Here is a 21,468-nt window from a genome sequence, read left to right as displayed (position 1 = left end):
GCTAACTGACTTTCAATAGGAGTCATTTCTAGTTAGTAATTAAGGATAGTGAATTTCATATGAGGTTATCTCATTTTGAAGACATTAAGAAACTGTTTTTTCCAAGCTAAATATAGTTGGCAGTTAGTAACTTACAATAGTATCTACAGTGTTGTTTCTGAAATATATCTCCAAGTAAAACTTTTTTACCTGAAGATACAATGTTGGCACTACAAAGCCAACACATCCAATATGCAGGGCAGCAACAGAAATGGATCTTCCTTGTTCCAGCATTTCAAGCATCAGCAAAAGAATAACATAAATATTATAAGCTCACATACTTTTGTAAGTTATGAAGGGTTTTGTATCTTCTGAAAATATTTGTGACAGTTAAAATACTGATTAAAAAAACAGGACTATAAAATAAAGCTAAGGTTCTAATCTGGAAGTTATTCTAACAAGTGATAGCTCAGAATTCTTATCAGCCCATCAAGACTGTTATATTGCCTTATATGTTTTATTTAGAAAAGAGATTTTTGTTGAACTATGTCATAGCAATAAGACATGCCAGTTTTTATACTGTCATATCAGATCAGTTCTTATTTAGTTTATGGATATAAACATTCCATCAGAATATGCTGAGCATAAATTGAGGTTTGAGGTCGGCCATGTAATATTATTTAGAGGATTCATCACGCAGGTGCTTGAGGAAACATAGGACTGGAAGGTCCTGAAGTCTACTCCCAGGTAGAATTTCTGGAAATTAATCATGCCAAGCGCTACTTTAAGATGAATGAGTTTTTTATTTGAGTAATTTTCTCCTTTTCAAGGCTGCTTACAGAACCACATCTACAGTGCTTATAAATTTTTCATAAATTCCAATTTTGCTGATGAACATTCATCTTAATATTGTCCTTTAGCTGAAACGATGATTCTTTGATGTCCAAGGTCTTACCTGACTGACGTGTGTCTAGAGAGCAATTCTCTTGGTTTTCTTTTTGCTAGACTAACCAAGCAAACTTTTACTAGTGTCCTCACATGATATAGAGTTCCTATTGCATTGATCAACTTTATAGCACTTCTCTTCTCCTCATGCTGTTTGAAGTTATTGAAAATGGGTGAAAAGAATGGTACATAAAATTTCAGAAGAGCATCTTGAATGGTAATGTGTTCCCAGAAGGGATGAAGAAGTGTTAAAGCCATCTAATACATTCCAGGGGTAGGAGGGAGGGTCTGAGACAGAAGGAAAAGCTGAGACAATAATGAAATTAAAACTAAACTAATCAGCATTCACTGGGAGAGCCAGAAAGTGATTCTTCACTGAGGGGGAAAACTAATTATTAGGAAATACTGAAGAATTGCTTATGAGAATGCTTTTAAAAAGGTGTACTGCAGTGGAGAAGGATATGCTGTGAAATCTTTCATTATGATTGGGAAAATTTGTAGGTAGTATTTTGTTCAGTTTTAAAACCTGCTGTAAAATCATGCTGTTGCTATTTTGTTACATATATAACAGTGTTTTTACATGACTTAGAATAGTTGGGATGAATGCTTACTGAAAAGCTAGCCCTTAACATGGAAAACCTGAATCAGATTATGAAAGATGGAAGTGTTTTTATTTTGCATGCACTTAGAAAATTGTATGACTTCTGTCAGCTAGCCCTTACTTACAGTGGGATAGGGGTGACCAGGCTTAATGCAACTTATGCAAACCAAGTGCCCTAATATTCCACAAGCAGAAACTCAGAAGAGAATCCAGTAATGATGTTTGAAACCTCATCACACTGTCATAAGTGGTAGAGTTACCACAGTTTACCAAGTTCAAGAAGGGTCAAAAGTAGGACAAAGCCAGTCAGCCTCACTTCAGTCCCTAGGAAGGTGGTGGAGTAAATCCTCTTGGAAACCATTTCCAAACACATGAAGGATAAGAAGGTGATTGGGAAAAGTCAGCATGAATTTGCAAAGGGGAAATCAGACTTAACCAATCTGACAGCCTTCTACAGTGAGGTGACTGGCTTGACAGAGGAGGGGAAAGCAGTGGATGTTTTTTATTTTGACCTCACTGAGCCTTTCAACAGTGTCTCTTGTAACATCCACATAGACAAACTAAGGAAGTAGAGGCCAGATAAGTGTACAGTGAGGTGAACTGAAAACTAGCTGACTAGTCAGGCTCAAAGCATTGTGATCAGCAGCATGAAGTCCACCTGGAGGACAGTCACTGGTGGTGTGCTACAGGGGCTGATACTGGGAGTTACTACTGTTCAAATATCTTCGTTTATCACCTGGATGATGGGGCAGAGTGCATCCTCAGCAAGCTGACAGAAGACACAAAACTTGGAGGAGGCTGGATATAGCAGATAGTTGTGCTGCTACTCAGAGGGAGTAGCAATCCTGGGCAATCTGCTCTAGCTGACCCTGCTTTGAGCAAGGCGGTTGGACTACAGAATCACAGAATCACAGAATGTTAGGGATTGGAAGGGACCTCGAAAGATCATCTAGTCCAGTCCCCCTGCCGGAGCAGGATTGCCTGGACCGTATCACACAGGAACGCGTCCAGGCAGGTTTTGAATGTCTCCAGAGAAGGAGACTCCACAACCTCTCTGGGCAGCCTGTTCCAGTGTTCGGTCACCCTCACCGTAAAGAAGTTTTTCCTCATATTTATGTGGAACCTCCTGTGTTCCAGCTTGCACCCATTGCCCCTAGTCCTGTCAAGGGATGCCAGGGCTCCATCCTCATGACACTTGCCCTTTACATATTTATAAACATTAATGAGGTCACCCCTCAGTCTCCTCTTCTCTAAGCTAAAGAGACCCAGCTCCCTCAGCCTCTCCTCATAAGGGAGATGTTCCACCCCCTTAATCATCTTTGTGGCTCTGCGCTGGACTCTCTCTAGCAGTTCCCTGTCCTTCTTGAACTGAGGGGCCCAGAACTGGACACAATACTCCAGATGCGGCCTCACCAGGGCAGAGTAGAGGGGGAGGAGAACCTCTCTCGACCTGCTAACCACACCCCTTCTAATCCACCCCAGGATGCCATTGGCCTTCTTGGCCACAAGGGCACACTGCTGGCTCATGGTCATCCTGTTGTCCACTAGGACCCCCAGGTCCCTTTCCCCTACGCTGCTCTCCAACAGGTCTGCCCCCAACTTGTACTGGTACATGGGGTTGTTCTTGCCCAGATGCAGGACTCTACACTTGCCCTTGTTATATTTCATTAAATTTCTCCCCGCCCAACTCTCCAGCCTGTCCAGGTCTCTCTGAATGGCTGCGCAGCCTTCCGTTGTGTCAGCCACTCCTCCCAGTTTTGTGTCATCAGCGAACTTGCTGACAGTGCACTCTATTCCCTCATCCAAGTCATTAATGAATATATTGAATAGAACTGGTCCCAGTACCGACCCTTGAGGGACTCCGCTAGACACAGACCTCCAACTGGACTCTGTCCCATTGACCACCACTCTCTGGCTTCTTTCCTTCAGCCAGTTCACAATCCACCTCACTACCCGATCATCCAGACCACACTTCCTCAGTTTAGCTGCGAGGATGCTGTGGGAGACCGTGTCAAACACTTTACTGAAATCAAGATAGACCACATCCACAGCTTTACCATCATCTATCCACCGGGTAACATCCTCATAAAAGGCTATCAAGTTGGTTAAGCATGACTTCCCCTTGGTGAAGCCATGCTGAGTGCCAACCTCAATGATTCTATGTAAATTAGGATTTTAGTAAAGTTGACATCTCTAATCAAAAGAAATTTTTAGAACTCAGCTTTCTGGCTCAAGACAACAATCAATAATGACTTCATTATAGATAAAACCATTTTTGCAATGGGCACAAATGAAAAACCAAGAAATTCCATCTGAACACAAGAAGAACACGTATACTACATAATCTTCATGATCAATCACTCAGAAACTTGTGGATGATATCCTTTTTAACATCTGCCAGTAAAAATGGAAAACATGAGTAACTTGTGCTTTTTGGATTAAGCAGGTGGTATATGCAGAAATATATTGAGTGATAAATCAGGTTAGTATTATGTCTGTTATCATCCAGGTGCTCTCAGGCAGTTTGAAATGACTAATGGACTAATAATTCTAGAAGTAATTAAGCCTTGTAAAAGTAATTTGCTTACTATATCTTAATTTTTACTTGTAAGGAGATATAAAATTATGTGTATTTATTTAAAAAAAGTTAACATCCACTTATCTTTCATGAATATCTTAAAGGCACTTTTGCATGAGTTTATATGAACATATTTTTCATTTTATTAATTTAGCTGTAAATTAAAAGCTCTTATCTTCTTCCTTTTTCTTTCATCTTCTAAGAAGCCCGTTTTGTTTTGGAATTTAGCACTTTTGTTATAACCTTGCCACTACGAATGCATTAAATGGTTTCAAGACAAAATGCAAGAAAAACAAGCAGGAACATAGAAGAGCAATACCAAGAGAGATGTAGTCAACAGTTAAATGCTGTGCTACATTCATACTTTAAAATGAAGTTGCCCATATATTGCATAGTGAATATAATTCCTTCCATTCAACAGATGGAAAAACTGTGTCTTAAGGGTGAAATAACCCATTTCAATCTATCAGGCAAGCTAGTAATAGAAATAAAATTCAAATCTACTTGTCCCTGGTTGTATATTTAGCCTTAGAGTAGGATAGCTTTCGTTTACCATAATAATGGGGAGGTGCCCTATCCAGTCCATAAGTGATGTTGAGGAGAGGGGTGTGATGAGTGCTGTTTTAAGCTCAAGGCACGTGTTTGCTGAGGGTTTACATGTGTGTGCCCTGGCAGGTTGATCTGACTTTGTTCCATTTTCTGAAAAAGCGCACTGAGATGTTGCTGCTAACTGCCAGGAATATTTAGCTGGAGTGGAGTGGCTTTGGCAGAACAGAAATGTCATGTGGCATGAGTGCAAAGAAGGAAGAGAGTCACCATAGAAGGTAGTCAGTGAACCAGAAAAGAGCTCTTCTGGCTAGCAGAGTATGTGGTCACCACTGTCTCTGCATTTGAGATACTAGTGACTTTGTATACGTAAGAATAATCTGAAATCTGCAAAGCACCAATTTCACATAGATCATGCAGGCCCTCAGAATTGTTTGTAATCTCTCTCTGAGCAGCTTCAGTTCAAGGATATTATCAATCACTAGTGCCTGCGGATTTGAAGGGCAATATTTATAAAGATGGAAATGAGGTACAGAACTCCAAAAGTTTAACAGTATAGTTTCAGAATTCATGGTACAGATCAGAAAATGTGTATTTTCATGGTGGCTCTAGAAGTGTAATGTTGTAAATATGGATCTGTGCATAATCTTTCCATGATCATATTGGGAGTTTATTTTTTTGGATGATGTGAACAGGAAATGGATACTTGGAAACAGTGATGGATGAAAGAACTTTAATTTCTCACCTGGTTTGAGAACTGTTTTGGAGAAATATAGTATGAATGATTTACTTAAGACTGTACTCTAGAGGCAGAGTCAGAGCTATAGAGAAGTGTTCGAAATAAAAATAAAACAGCAGTTTAATTCAGGGAAGATATTTGCCATTTATTTTACTTGTAGTGAAATTTAAAATAGTAAGAAAAGCTAAAAAGCACAATCTGGTCTTTCAAATGAATTGATGAATAATTTTTAAAACGTGTATATATATATACACAGACAGAGGAGTAAGGTAGGGGAATGTACAATGAAAACATTCAGTCACATCTCTCTCTTGTAAAGAGACATGAGTGTAGGGTAGAGAGATTACGAAGAACAGATACTATTAATGTCTTTAAAAGTCATTCTACTCTAGGATTGACAGCCAACTCAAGTTTGTATGCTTATTCCATGATAATTAATTACATATAAATTTTGAATCACTACGCAAATAGATCTCAATCAGCACAGTTAAAATTATAATTTGTAATTAAACTTGGTTTTATGTTCATAGGTGTAAGTCACTACCACTTGCCAACTTCTTCCCTCAAAATACCCTTTATGTTATTATGGATGGAGATCCTGAGAGCACAGTTTCGTGTATTCTTATTCCATAGAAGAGTTGGTGTAATCCGTGTTGTGTTGATGTGTGTATCCATGGAAGGACATTTTACTTCCCCTGCATGAACAAAACTGTTTCAAATTCATTTTTATATGACTTGTAACAGCAGCATGGAAAGCAAATCATGTTTCTTATATCTGTGCAGTGTCGTGGGTTAAAACTAAAACTCAGGTCACTGTACTCAATGTTTAGAACAAGCTAATCTGAATTTTGCCAGAAATTTTTGGTTTGGAGTTTGTCAGGTACAGGTTTTGTGGACACAGAAGTTTACATGGGTGTGGCAAAATGTCCTTAGCAGTTTGCTTGGCACTCCTTCTTCACAGTTATTCCTTTTCTCCTCAGGGGTAAGGTGAGAAGGTTATTTTCTAGGCTGGCCCCAGCATATAAGCTGATAGCCGGACAGCTGTGATGTAAATTTAGTGCATAAAAGAGCAAGGCACAAAATAAATTTGTTGGGATAGAGTATGTAATGAAATTACTGTTTCCATTCTATAGCACCTCACAAAGTGTTTTTTACATATAGTGCAACAAATTCAGTTGTGCTTAAGAGTATTTTTGTATAGTAAATATTTGCTTGGCTCCATCTTTGTATGGCAGTGACCCAACAGGCACTTCAGTGTGGATTTTGGCTTAGAGGGATTTGTGTATATTGGCATGTTGTATAACGTTGCACACTACTACATCAGATAAATTTGTGCTCGAAAAATAAAATTTCTGAAGCTTTTTCACTATCCTTTTGCCTTATTAGTTTCAAATCGCTCTCTCTGTGATCACAAAAATGCATTTAAATAGATATTATATTCCTCCCTCTTTTATTCTCCACAGCAATGGAGTTTCATGAAAACCTGCACAATATAGGAGCAAGAGAAGGCTTAAAAGAAAGAAAACTGCAAAAATCAGTAGAAAGTTTTACTTGGAACATTACAATTTTAAAGGTAATATGTCTTCCTTTGGTTAGTTACTCTATTTTTCCATTCACAACTGACATTCTAATATTGTTATTGGTCATTATTCTATGTCACAGTTCCAACTGGATTTATTCACTTCTATAACCATATTCATTTTAGTTTATATATCTTGAAAACACATCAGACTCTCAATGTGAGTTTTTCTTCTTTTCTGTTGTTGTGGGAGGTTGTTTCATTTAGTTTGTCTGACATTTTCTTCTTACAACCTTTTAACGTTAACAGGATCCACTGTAATGTTGAATACATGGATGAAACAATGCGTATTGATCTCCGTGAAGTGACTCAGGCTGGGAGGAAGCTATGCCGCTGTTTAAATCCTACTTTGTGATTTGAAAGGGAGTACGAGTGTTAAGGTTAATGCAGTTACTGAAAAACAAAAGGGAAGCTGTTGCTGCTGCAGTCAGTGATGAATGGTGATTAATGATACACACAAATTATATTAGTAATCCAGACTGGAGTAAGTTGAGTGTATATGAGCTGGAGATTCTCTTTGCATTTTGCCGAGTGCATTTGCTTATGTTTTGACACAACAGTAAGTGATGAAGTATATAAAAGCTTTCAGCCAGAGACCCTCAGGAAACTAGGATGTGGAACAGTTCAGGTTTCTTATCACTGGCTTTTCGTCTCAGCAGAGTACTTCAAAATTTATAGAGATAGCAAACTGCCTCCCTTAATTTATTCCCTTGACACTGTCCTTCTGGCCCAAATTATTCAAGTTTTGTGTTTACATCCACTAATGAGTTCTTCTGTCCCACTCAGTCAAATATTTCATCACTACATTAAACTATAAAGTCTGTTGTGATTATGAAGAAAATTATTTTCTCCCACTTATTTTTTAATTTTTCATTCTTATTGAAAATAGAATTCCTTATCGCTTCTTCTTACAGCAAACTACTACAGCAAAGCAGGAATACATGTGTATTTCTCCAGCGTTCCATGTTGGTTTCAACTGTTAAGCTTTTCATGGTGTTGCTTGGTGCTCCAGTCCACCTTGTGTTACACTGCAAAAGTCCAATGTGGAGGAGAATCAAAAAGAGGTTAAATGTGCTACAACATGTATGGTTAATACATTCTAAAAATACGCCTAAAAATACACAGATTCTGCTTATACATAAAAGGATCAGACTATCACTTTTCCTTTATTAGATTGGAGTTTCCTGAAGACATTGTATGGGATGTGTAAAGTACTGTTCCTGTGCTACCTAGGGGACAGAGAGGAGGGGGGGTCAGTTCAGTGGGTCTGGGCAAGTGTCAAGGAAATAAATTCTTAGCTCTTCTTTACTTTTCTAGCTTGGATAGGCAAATCTATTTTAATGCTGCCTGAAACAGCAGTAACTTTGCTTCATCTCTGCTTTCTATTCACAACACCAGGGTTGGTGGGGGGCAGGTTTGCAGTTGATGAGTGACTGAAATATGAAGTCGTGATTTTGGCGTAAGCCAGGAATCAGAGAACCCACATGGTAGATCTGGCTCTTCAGAGCACTGAAGGGCTTTTGTGCATATCCTTATAATTACGACATTAGAAGGCCTTCCTTTTGAAGAGATTATTGAGAAAATCTCTTCAACATTGACTTGTTTTTTTTCTACTCGCAGGTTAAGATCCTTTCTATAGGAAGGTACAATTTGTCCCATAATTAGTACTTTATAAAAAAAGTTGGTGAGGTGTTTAATCAGCCTGTTGTTGAAACTTTAACAGGAGGTGTTACAGAAAGTTCTGGTATGTTCTTACATCTTAAAAGTTATTTGCAAGTATTACAGTTCACATAGGCATGTATTAAGTGCTGTTATTCACATTTAGATGTACAGAAAGTTAGAGGTTGTGATTTGTTTGAAATGACACATTGAGGTTTTTCACTCCAAACTCTTAACTATAGGCTGTAACCTTAACTTTTCTTGTGTTACATAATTAAATAGAAAAAGTTTATCAGTTTCTAAGACACTATTTTTCCTGTCTGGAGAAAAAGACCTGCAGTCATAATTTTGATCTAATACTATATATTTCCATTTCCATTTTCCATTTTTCCAGTTCTCTAAAAAATATGTGAGGATGGGTTGAAAGTGAATGCCCACATTCTTTAGAGTAAAAATTGATCAGGAGAGTGAGAATCTGAGCCACTTTAAGAAGAATTTCTTCTTTCTGTTCAATTCCCTGCCTATGTCAAATTTACTTCCTTCTTGAACAGCACAAAAATAAAACCCTGTCTATTCAGTGGCCCCAACTTTGCTGTTCAACAAGCAAGGCAGTTGAACAACAAACACACCGAAGGCAGTGCCATGCTTGGATGGATTTAACTTTTTATTCTTCTTGTACTTAGGAATGGTATTTTAGTCTCATGGCTGTGGTTTAGGAATTGCTGTGTGGCTTTGAACAGCATTACTAAATAATTCTGCATGTGCACCATCCTCAGCTCCCGCACAGAGGAATTGCAGAGTGTTCACATGGTGTGGCTGATGTGTTTTCCAAACCAGTTAAGCTGCACTTTACCCTCAAGGTACATATTGATCTTTTTTCTTCAATTGGGACATTGTGACTAGAGTTGATGCAATGGAAACTTTGATAAAATAACAAAATTGACAGCTTAATTCTAGAGGAACTCTTTGTTTAGAACATCTGATGTAGTTATTAAATATCTATATGTGTGTGTGCATGTGCACACACATTACAATTACTATTTTAAAGGATTTTATTTTTCCTAATTTGAAGCCATGTGGCCAGGTTTATTATTGGTATGGTATGTTTGAATTCAGCTGAAATATCTCTATTCAATTTGTGTATGTGTACATGCACGCATTCCCATTCTTATGCACCCCGTATATGCACATACAAATATTTGTTTAACTTCAGAACATCACTTAGAGTAAATTTAGTCTGCTTTAGTGAACTTTGTTGCCTGAGAGATTTAGAGATTGTACAGTATCAGATTATTCCTCTCTTTCAAATAGGCAGTTTTCAAGATCATTTGCTTGTAATTTATTTATTGTTATTACTCAGGCTGATAGTACTCATATTTTCTAAACATAGGTAATCACATTTCCTGCCAGAAGGAGCAGACAGTTGAAGAAAGAAAATCACTCTAAGTACTATTGCAGCAGAATCCTACAAACAACATAATGTAACAATTTATGGACTTTCCTGGCATAGCAAAACTTTAAAAGAAACCTATATAGGCTCAGAATTTGAGGTGCCCATAGTAGGAACATAACAGCATCTTTAAATTAGTCTCTTTGCGACAAAGAGCTGTTCTAAACACATAGGGAGAGTTCAATAGAAGTACTTGAATGAAGGTGGGACTCCTAACTCCAGTGTTTTTTAGATACTTGTTGGCTATGAGTTTTTAGACATGTCACATTAGAAAACATGAATTACTTTCTCTTGAAAGAAATCCCAAGACATGCAGTTCATGGCATCTGTTATCTTTGTAATGACACTGGTTCTGCACCTACATTATTTTCATAAGTATATTTATAAATGAAACACTTGAGGCACTTATAGGGGTGCCACTTCTTAAATATATATTAAAAAAAACCCTGAATTTTATGGACCAAATCTACAAATGGATTAAGGCAGCACTGTTGTCAACCATGGGGCATTTGTAAAGCCTTTGATAGCTGCTGCCTAGTCCTGTAGGTACTCAGAAAACCTCCCACATCCCAGTTAAATTTAAATATCTAAAACTACTAGTCTCTTGATGTTTCTGGACTGATGGGATTTTGGCTCCTAATTAAACCCATATTTAGAAGTTAGGAATTAAAGTCTTTTATGTCCTGATTCTGTAAATGCATTCAGAGCACGTCAGGTGGACGTGGAGCACTGCAGTATGTCCCATTGTACCTAGCAGCCACTGCTCAGAGAAACGCTTTGAGAAAGGGATACTGGTTTCCTACTTTTCCTGATGCGAGCTTTGGGTCCCAGAACCTGAGCTAAAGCCCAGTCAATACAGTTTCTTGGGATTTTGCGGGGGGCGGGAAGGGGTGCTCATGCAGTTACTTCAGCTGTCATCTCTACAGTTTTGCTTTCATGTTCACTCACTGAAGAACCTGTTAACCAAAAATCATGAGTGAATACATACCAAATTATAAAGCGGTGCTGAGACATTCTAGTTGTTGCTATATCTGATTGACTCTGAAATGATATCTTATTTCATAGGTAGAGAACTGATAGGAACCATTTTGGTTTTGTTTTTAATTACCTTTCAGGAGCTATCATATAAAAACACTGCCTCTTAGCCAAAAGCGTCAAAACAAACAGAAGACTTCTAATGTTGATTTGAAAAAAAAAACAAAACAGAGTAGTTGACGCAGGCATATTGGGACAGAGAACTGTGAAAGGTATTGAATTGGGCTTCCACATTAATTCACATCCTTTATCATTGCTGTTTATTAAAAGCTTATGAATGAATATCAGTTTTGTTCTTTGATGTTTTTTAAGGTCTTTTTTGTGTCTGCCTACAAAACAGCTTGATGCTTGATTCATTTTCCGAAGCTTGTAAACATCAATATGTGAAATAGGTATTAAAGTTACATAGTGCTTGGTTCTGTTAGTGAATTTTAATGATGGTGAAGGAAAGGGAGCAACGGTTGCCATCTGCTGCTGTGATGACAGCACTCTTGCAGTGCTCTGCACTTGTGGTGTGGAAGGCCTGTATTGGTCCTGTTCCTAGATGGGAATTACCACAAAATGCCTGTTAACCACAGTCCTGGGAGTAAATTTGAGTTTTGTGCTGTATTTGCCAAATAACACTAAAGCACTGAATTCATTTACACTTACCTGCGGTGAAGGGCTGACAGAGACAGCACTACAATATAGTGAGAAATGTTATATGGGTTTGGTTCTGCAGCTGCTCCAGATTCCAGTATTGAATTGTCTCTGTGGACCAGCTTTGTCTCTTTGAATATACTTTTTTTTGTACTTCCTCATGATAATCTGCTTGACTAGGATTTGAGCTGTTGATAGGTTTCTTGTGTTGGCTTTACAGTATGCAGTTTAAGAGCAAGTAGCGTATGGCCATTTGAAGCTGGTAACAAGGTGAAAGGCTTCCGAGTAGCCCATAGATGTGGGAGATTCCTCTGTTCCAGCTTGTAGTCAACTGAGAGTAGTATTAATTTACTTATTAACTCAGTGGCACAGGATCTTATGCAGCTACAGAATGCATAGAATATAAAGAATTTGCTGGAACACAGGAGGTTCCACTTAAATTTGAGGAAAAACTTCTTTACGGTGAGGGTGACTGAACACTGGAACAGGCTGCCCAGAGAGGTTGTGGAGTCTCCTTCTCTGGAGACATTCAAAACCCGCCTGGACGCGTTCCTATGTGATATGGTCTAGGCAATCCTGCCCCGGCAGGGGGATTGGACTAGATGATCTTTCGAGGTCCCTTCTAATCCCTAACATTCTGTGATTCTGTGATTCTGTGAAACTGAATCTTGAGAGCCCTTGGACAAGAGACATTTAATATATAACTAGAAAGAAGGTCTTTTGAGTTCTTTCAGTTGAGTGCGTGGGGGCATTTTTTTCAGATCTGGATGACTTTTTTTACTTTTCTGCCTTTCAGATGTGTTGTATTACTGTTCAACAGTGTTCACTGTGACTACAACTTGAATTTTTAAGATGCATACTGTTTTTTTTCCCCAGCATGTGGCTTCATGATGGTACATCAACAGAGCTAGGCACTTTACATCAATTGCGCAGACTTCTCTCACTTGAGCTTGTGCCGTATTTGGTAGCAGTAGTTGCTCTTGTTTTGTCTTTGGATCAAGACGTGCCAGCAGATAATGACAACACAGTTGGTTTCATGAAATTTTTTCTGAGTTCAGTGGCATTCAGAAATCAATTGCTTAATTCTAAGTGTTGGAGAAGAGAGTATCTAATGTACACAGGTTCATTTTTCTATTTCACCCTGGTCTAAACTTGATCCCACTTGGCTGAAGGTGTTTAGTCTGAACCCCTGTTGCCTTCAATAATCCAGCCCCTTATCCCAGGTCCTCTCTTGTCTATGAAGTTCATCTCTGATCAATCTTGTCCGAATACTCCCAGTTCCCTACTGAAAATCCAGCCATTCCCACTGACCCCTGGCTTCCTCCTTCCTCTCTCTCCTCCATCCGGTATTCTGTTCCCACTTGGTGCCTGATTTTCTCTTCCGGCAGTTTTTTCCCATTGCTTTCCAGTTCATATTGCCCCCTCTTCGTGTTCTCTAGAGATCCTTCCTGATGAGTCTTAATTTTACTTTTCTCATCACCTTACCTGATTGCATTGTACTCTGAGTCTTCTCCCTGCTCTGCATTTTTTTTTTGTTTTTCTCTCTCACCAGCTTTTAGTCTCATTTCCAAGCTCTCCTGCTCTTTTTGAGTTGTCAGTCCTTCTACTTGTCTGTCATTTTCAGACTTCTTTCAACGTGGTGGATTTTGTCAGTCCATTTTTTTTCTGTATTCCAGTCCCAAATGTTGCCTCAGTCTTTCCCTTTCTCCACTCACCTGTTTGGTCCAAATTCAGTGTTGCTGCACTGTGTTCAGTTTTCATTATTTCTCAACCTCTTCTTTCAGTAAGATCTAGTCTCTGTTTTGTATAGTACAGTCCAACTTCCGTATATGCAGTCCTAGACTTCTTGCCAGGTCAGTCCCAGAGATCGCTCTTGCCTCCTCCTTTTCTCCATCCACCTCCTCGCCAGAGTCCCTGTCCCAGGCTCTTCCTTCCCCTCCTCCAGTCTGGCTTTTGAACTGCCTGCATTGGCAACCAAATGTTGGTGGTAAGGCAAGCTGGAGAAGTCATACAGGAAAAACCCAACTTTTTCTTCTAACGCATATTCATTATTGTGTGGGAATGGAATATGCATTGTCTTGCCACATACTGGAGCTGTCAAGAGATGAAGAATGGTCAAGAACGAAATCTTGAGCGATTGTACTAACCACGTTCAAAATCTGATTTTTGTTCATTAAAAGCTCATAACTTGGATCCACTGCTCTGGGTCCGTGAAGTCATTCGAATGACAAGTCCCTACCCCAAGTGGGAGTGGGGAGGGAAGGATGGAAGATTGATTGTTAAAAAAACTCTGACAGCATTTTCCTGTCTTTATTCTCAGAACTAAATGAACCATATGGATGAGGTTAAAGAATAATATTAAACAGTAATAATAATAAAATCTGCCAAATGCAAAGATCCTGCATAGAGAGTATCAGCTAAAGTAGTTAAAGCTTGGCAAGCATGTAAGCAACTGAAAGCAGTTTTCTTTAAATGAGAAGTTTTGGGCAACCTTATTCATAGACTGTTGCTAGCAGTTCTTCCTGTAATAAACAACTTGATTAAAGTTCCAGAACTATATTCTACTAATCCATGTAAAATGGAACTTGGGCTAGAAACAGATGCACTCCAGATATGACTCATTTAGTCTACTGGAGTGTTTTAAATTAGCTTTTAGTTGTTTGTCAGTTTGGAAAAAAGTGATTTTTAAAAAAAAAGTAGCCTTGGTTTTCTGTAGAAGAAAATATTACTGAAGCTTGTGCTGTGATTGGTGAGCTTCTAGATTTTTTTCCTGTCTGGTAATCAGAAGAAACCACTTTGGCTATTATTGTCTTGGATAAGCGGAGGGGGGGCATTATTTCTTTGAAGAAAGCAATATTTTTTTTCAATTTGTGGGCCTCAAATGCATAGTTCTGCTTACTTCATAGGATAGTATTTATATTCTGAGTTGCTAAAGAAGAAAGGCTGAAGTATCACACCATGAGTGCACACGTGTTTTCATCTGACTGCTGTTCTGCCTCTCCTCCTTTATTTTTTAAATCAAAAGGTAAAGTTGGATTTCAACCTTATTTGGCAGAGGAGGAGAGGCAATATAGCTGTTACGTCTCTAGAAGAGACATTAGCACCTGTTCAAGAGAAGTGTCTGTGAGGAGCCAGAATTTACACGGGACAGACATGAGTACCCCAATTACAGGAAAAGGTGCAGTCAGTGTTCGTACCTTATTAGACATTATGGGAACTGACAGTCTCAAGGAACTACAGTACCTGTTTTTTTTTGTTTGGTTTTGTGTGTGTGTGAAATGTCGCTGTTTAAGATACGGTATTTTTGAAGCATCATTTGCGTTTTCTGTAAGCTGTGGGGCAGCTCTCCTTCAGGAGTGCAGACCCAGCTCAATCACTTTGGCCCTTGCAGACCTTCTGTACATGTTTGTGAACTTTTCTGTGTCCGCCAGTAAGACACGCGTGCTCACCATGTGCTACAGGCTTGCTCACTCCCTGCGTACCGGCAGGGTGGGCAGATAACGGCTGCAGGAACTGCCTGGTCCATAGCCTCCTAATGAGAGCTGTTGCTGTTAGGGGTCTTTAATCAACACAACGAAACAGAGTAGCTAATAATGCAGGACAGAGCCAAATCACCTGAGTCTGGGACAGTTTCTCCTACAGATTTACTTAAAACTTACTTACTATGAAAAGTAAGATGGCAAGTAAAGGGGGATAGCGCTGAACTGCAAACAACCCTGTGAAGTCTTTGTCATCACTGTCCTTTTTACACGTTGCTTGCCAACCTGTATTTTCATATTTCATGCTTTGACAACCATTGATCCTTTACCATGCTACTATTGAATGAATCACATTGCTAGGAAAAAAATCACAAAGAACCAAAAACCGAAACAGTTTGACTGCTCCCTGAAGTAGTAAAATCAGCTTCACAATTTTCTCTATGCAGAAACATTTATAGTCCCCATGGATTAAAAATACAGCATAGATTACTTTCCTGAAAGCTGTTAGGTAGAAATTATCCCTATCCCTTTGTTTATGCAAGCAGTTGGCTCCAGAGAAAGCAAATAACTTGGTTCTTACTAACTTCAAGTAATCCAATTTTGAGTTTTATTTTGAGTTTTTTTGGCATTTTGGGTTTTTTTTTTTGAGCAGGACAACTGTAGCGTTAATCTGAAACAAACAGAAGGGGGTGGGGAAAGTAGAATCCTATTATCAATTGTGTATTCTAACTGCGTATTTTTCTTACAGGGACAAGCTGATCTTCTCAAATATGCTAAAAATGAAGCACTGGAGAATCTGAAACAAATCCATTATGCCACTCTTTCATGTGGACTCAATAAGCCAGGCACTGAAAATGCAGAAATCTCAAAGCCCCGTCGAAGTCTGGAGGTGATACCTGAAAAAGCAGGTGATGAAAACGGAGAATGAGAGAATGCTCTTCTCGTAATTATGGAGTTTATAACTCTGTGACCAATTGTAGCTGCATAGGACATTTGCTTTGCACTTACTGTTGGAAAATATTTGGAATTTTTAAAGCACAACTGGAGAAGCTAATTACAATCTATTGAAACTGTGAATGTATGTAGCAACTCTGCTTGTGAAGGCAATGATATTCTGTAACATGGAAATTACATTATTGGCCAAAATGTAGTATATATGTAAAAGATACTGTAATTCAGTAATAGCGTGCTGAAAAGTTCATTAGAGTGCCATAGAGAAATGAATATTTTTTAAATGAGCTGTAACTAGAGGGAAATCAGTTGACAGAATTTGACAAGATGCCTTGATTTTCAAATGAATTAGATGCACAGGTCCTTTATTCCTTTGCACGATTTTTTAATTGTGCTAGTAAGGTGAATTATTATTTTGAAAATCAGGTCCAAACAAGTAGAATCCACATGTTTCACACTATATGTAATTCAGCCTCTTAGATATTTGGTTTTGAAGTGGTATTGATTTTATTGTTGAGCCATAAATTCAAATGAGAATGTAATTAGACAGTGATCACTGACTTCAGTGCACTATAGGAGAGCCATTATGTAAAAGGAAAATGTGCAATCTATCTGATAGCCTATGTCAGAAGAATATACATAACCTCTTTTGCCTGAGATCTTCTGCAAATGTGTGTAGATAGTGAGACCAAACTGCAAGCAAAATGTTGTAAATAGTTTTTCATTTTGTGAAGTGCTCATATTAAAAAGAGTTTTATGAGATTGCTCCCAGACAAGTAAAGCCTTTAACTAAATTTTAACTTTTTTATTTTTCAAGTATTTTATTCCTTACAGAATAGGTGATATCTCAATAAGCAGGTTTGTCAAAACGAAATCAAAATTGCTGTTCTGGTTCTATTTTGGTTTTCTGACAACATTAGGTAAAGGTATTGTAGCTGATATGCTCATTGTAAAATGACTATACCAACCTAGAGTGTTCTCTTGCTGTTTCCGATTTAACAATAAAATTGACTATTCCATATTTACAGAAGCTAATAAATTTGAAGAAAAACAAGCAAAATCCTACAGAGATCAAAATGCAGTTTTTGTTCAGTTATGGGGAAAAAGGGGAAGATGATGATGTTTGTTGAAAAGCATTGTTTTAATTAGAGGTCTTCAAGACATGCGTTCTATACTGATTTTTATTTTTTTAACCAATTCAAGATGCTGTTTCTGCGTTCAGATTGTAATGAACATCTACGTATATATAACATCCTGTACAAGTCAATGGAGCTTTGGCCAAGAACATCGGTATACTTGCACTTAATCTGAATTATTAGGGACTTAAATTTATTTTCTAGTCATTATAAAATTAATGGGGGGGGCAGAATTAAAACAGTAAATGTCACATCTTGAGCCTGAACTTTAAATGTCAAACTGCATGGGTTGGGAGCAGTTTTGGAAGGTACTATGCTCTTTCAGTGTCTAGTGACAGATTCTATGCCTTGATATTACGATCTTGCCAGGAGTGAGTTCTGTTCTGTGCTGTACAAAATGAAACATTTAACCTGTGGTAAATACCTGCAAGCGTTGCTTTTTAGACAGTCCTTCTCTATGTTGTCAGCTGGGAGTCTTCCGATTGCACCTGAAGTTGATGGGAAGCAATGTGAAATTCCCTGTTGCTAACTATACTCCCAGCCAGTACGAAATTAGTCTTCCAGGGCGAAATCTACAAGATCTAAATCTGATTTACCTATAGCAATATAACTGTGTTACATCAAGATTCAGCTGGGCCATAAATATAAAAGCACAGTTTCACTTTATCAGACAACCCAAAACCTAGGCTGTTGGCATTTTAGTTCTGAATTTTATTCCTAATAGAAAGGTGTAGACTGTGGAAAAATGTCGGTACAGTTAGCGTGGTTCTTCAAAGAGGCCTAAAACCCAGTAAAGCTCCAGTAGCAGTCCTGGCCCACTGCTGTTTTCCTGGCATTTACAGAATGACATAATTCATATCATAAATGGAGCTTTTCTGTAGACTCGTCTTCTCCAGCCAGGTTATCAGAATTGATGGCTTGGGTATTCTTAGTGTTTGTATCTTTCTGTTTAGCACAATACATCCTTGAAAGAGATCAGGGAACGTTGAAAGCATTGAAGAGTTTGGTGTTTTTTTCTTTGCTTTAAGGCAAAAAAAGTACGTGTAAGATGAGTATCACATGAGCTAGGGCTGACAGATTTTGTGTGTTAAACTCTACAGTATATATAACTCTGCTTACTCTGATTCTGTTCTGTCTTGTTAAAAAGGCGGTTAATACTTTTTTTGAATAATATCCTTATATAGTGTCTGCTTTTAAAAAAAAAAAAAACAAACCAGTTAAAATATATGCATTTAACAAAGTGACTGTTTAAATGTCTTTGGAATCTTGTGTAGTGCTGATTCCTTAAAATGGAGGTCACTTTTGTGCATTATTCATACTCAGTCCAGATCTGTACATACCATAAAGCCTTAAAATGAACTCAGTCAAGCAGCTACTTGAAAGATGATGTGTAGCTAAAAATCCTTTAGGGAGTTTACATGTTGCCTGTTAAAAGAATGCAGCACAAACACCTGCAAGCAAAGTATCAGGTTCTATTGTTAACCCAGTGATGATGATTTCAAAACCAAATTTATTAGCATATTTTTCTCAGTTGTATTTTCTTAAAGCATTCTTTGCATCCATGATGCAATTTACTTTTATTATTAGTCCATTTTTTACAGTGTTTATTTTAGATTATATAGAAGAAGAACCACCCAAGATCTGGTGGTTCAGATTCAAATAAATTAAGATTCAAAATAAAATTAATCACAGGTTGACTTAATGCTTTTCTTTGCCTTTATTTTCTTAAATGTGCTGTAATACAGTTGAACTGTTTACATAGGTTTGGACTATGAAAGATGGAGCCAAAACACAAGTGACTTTATCCAACTGCCTTTTTTGCTTTCATTTGGCTTCAGTAATCAGTGGGTGAGTATGGGTACGTATGGAGACCTAAGTCAACATATTGCTCAGTTTAAAAGAAAATACTAATTGAGAAAGGGAAAGTTCACATACAGATGAACCATGTAGACACTAACAGTGAATTTTTTTTTGAACACAAGAAAAAGGATGAACAGTGCCTTTTTGAAAAAGGAGCATCTCTCTAAGCCTCATCTGCATTCTTCCTGCCTAAACTCCCCTCCTCATCGGTTGTGCTTGGTGTGGTACATAGCAGCCATTGGAGATTTAGTTACAGAGCCCGGGACTGTGCCCTTCATCCTCTGAACACACTGGCCAGCTACAGAAGAAAACTGTTCTCCAGGAATACCCCCAGCAGCACTTAGTGCAGGGCACTATTGGTGCCACCAACACAGTAAAAGTGTTCAAAAGAGCTGGGGGCCAGGCTGTACTGGTGAAGTTGTGGCCCTTCTGCTGTCGGTGGTAGTCGTCTACTCAAGTCAGCAGGATCAAGATTTAAGTACAGTGTTGCAAAATTTCCCCTTTGTCTCAGGTCTTTTGTTTCTTTACCTTCTCTTCACATTCTTACATTGCTGCAGCAAGGAGTACTAGATCGGTGCCCCACACAATTTCACAAACTTGCCATGCAGCATGGTGAAAGATGCTGTATGAGTCAAGCCTTTTTTCAGCTACTTCATGCAGCACAAGAATATTTTCATAAGACTCCATGGCTGGTTACTGTATTCACTTTTTCCTGTTTTGCAGTTGAAGCAGCAGAGAGAGAGATGATTCAGAGTTGCCAGCATGAAAAATGGAAGTGAGTTCCAAGATGACTAAAAATTTTAACTCTGGTCTACTAATCAAATGAACTAATCTGAAAGGACCCAATCCTCCACTCTTGCAGTGCTTGAGTTTCCCTTCTGTTTGTTTGATTTCCTAGTTCTCTACTGCATTAGTGTTATTTTATTAGTACACACTGATTTCTTCTTGCTATATGCATTGTTTGCTGCACAGATCAAGGAAACTCCTGAATGTCCTGTGCGTGGTATAATAATCTTTCATTAAGCCTTAGCCTACCTGGCTTTACACTTGTGTTAATTAAAGGTTCAAAATGTACATAAAGAGTAATATTTGTGAAAAGGGCGATTGTACAGCCATATTCATGGCACAATACGCACTTGCAATGGCATGTACTTCACTGTGAAATCTTTTTATCCCCATATAGCAGCCTTCCAGTACCTGAAGGGGGCCTACAGGAAAACTGGAGAGCCACATTTTACAAGGGCATGTAGTGATAGGACGAGGGGTAATGGTTTTAAACTGAAAGAGAGTAGATTTAGGTTGGATATTAGGAAGAAATTCTTTACTGTAAGGGTGATGAGACACTGGAACAGGTTGCCCAGAGAAGTTGTGGATGCCCTCTTCCTGGAAGTGTTCAAGGCCAGGTTGGATGGGGCTTTGAGCAACCTGGTTTAGTGGAAAGGTGTCCCTGCCTGTGGCAGGGGGGTTGGAACTAGATGATCTTTAAGGTCCCTTCCAACCCACACCATTCTGTGATTCTATGATATAGCTAGTAATTGGAGCACTGCTGCCAGAGGATGACTAGCCCATGGGGTTTTAATACCATGAGCAAAATTCTGAAACTAGTGAATTCACCAGCTTGCTTCTTTTGACTGTAATGGGTGTAGGACTTCACCACATTTTTTCTTTTTCTATTCACACCCACCCACTCTGACCAATTAAGTTTTCTAAATGGACTATTTAACAACTTGGTTTAAAAATCAATAGATCTGCATTTATCCTATAATTATCTCCAGTCTTTTGGACTCCTATAAACATTTAAAAAAAAAATCTCTGCAGTTCTTACCACTGCCTGATTCCTTTTGCTCTCAGTATTTTGAAAGCAGCTGTGGGACAGGTCAGTTTGATAATTGTCAAAACTAACCCATGTGACGCTCTTTATTCATTAGAACTTGCTTGTTCTCAATAAGAAAAAGGCAGTAAAACTCTTGAGGTTTTCTGGTTATTTCTGTTTCTGGACACTATTAAACTTCCCTTTCTGACTCATCACCTCTATTCTCTGTGTGGCTGTGGAAAGACAGGGTAGCAAAAAGCAGCACAGCAGAAAGATTAGAAGCAAGGCTTGAGTACAAGACCAGCAACAAGCCCCCATAGGCACAGGGGAGCATCTGCCATAGTCAGTTGAGTTGGAAAGGCAGTTAAGGGCTTAAAGGCAGCAGTGAGGAGGAGGAAGATATGCAGAATTGGATGGGGAAAAAAAAAAATTTAGCCCAGGAGTATGGGAAACCACAGGGTGGCATGGTCCCAGTGCCA

At 38.6% G+C, this 21,468-nt stretch overlaps 1 protein-coding gene across 1 annotated transcript in view; it reads left to right on the top strand.

The window, feature by feature from the left end:
• PLCL2 (phospholipase C like 2) overlaps nucleotides 1-17,245 on the top strand; it is a 112,652-nt gene extending 95,407 nt beyond the window's left edge. Inside the window, exons 6-7 of the mRNA XM_068404608.1 lie at nucleotides 6,852-6,961; nucleotides 15,978-17,245. Coding sequence (XP_068260709.1) covers nucleotides 6,852-6,961; nucleotides 15,978-16,157 — 290 coding nt within the window. The 3' untranslated portion in view covers nucleotides 16,158-17,245. The remainder of the gene's footprint in view (nucleotides 1-6,851; nucleotides 6,962-15,977) is intronic.
• Nucleotides 17,246-21,468: the final 4,223 nt, after the last annotated feature.

This window comes from Nyctibius grandis, chromosome 7, assembly GCF_013368605.1.
Source record: "Nyctibius grandis isolate bNycGra1 chromosome 7, bNycGra1.pri, whole genome shotgun sequence".
NCBI classification, from domain to species: Eukaryota; Metazoa; Chordata; class Aves; order Nyctibiiformes; family Nyctibiidae; genus Nyctibius; species Nyctibius grandis.
This window is presented reverse-complemented; position numbering and strand designations above follow the sequence as displayed.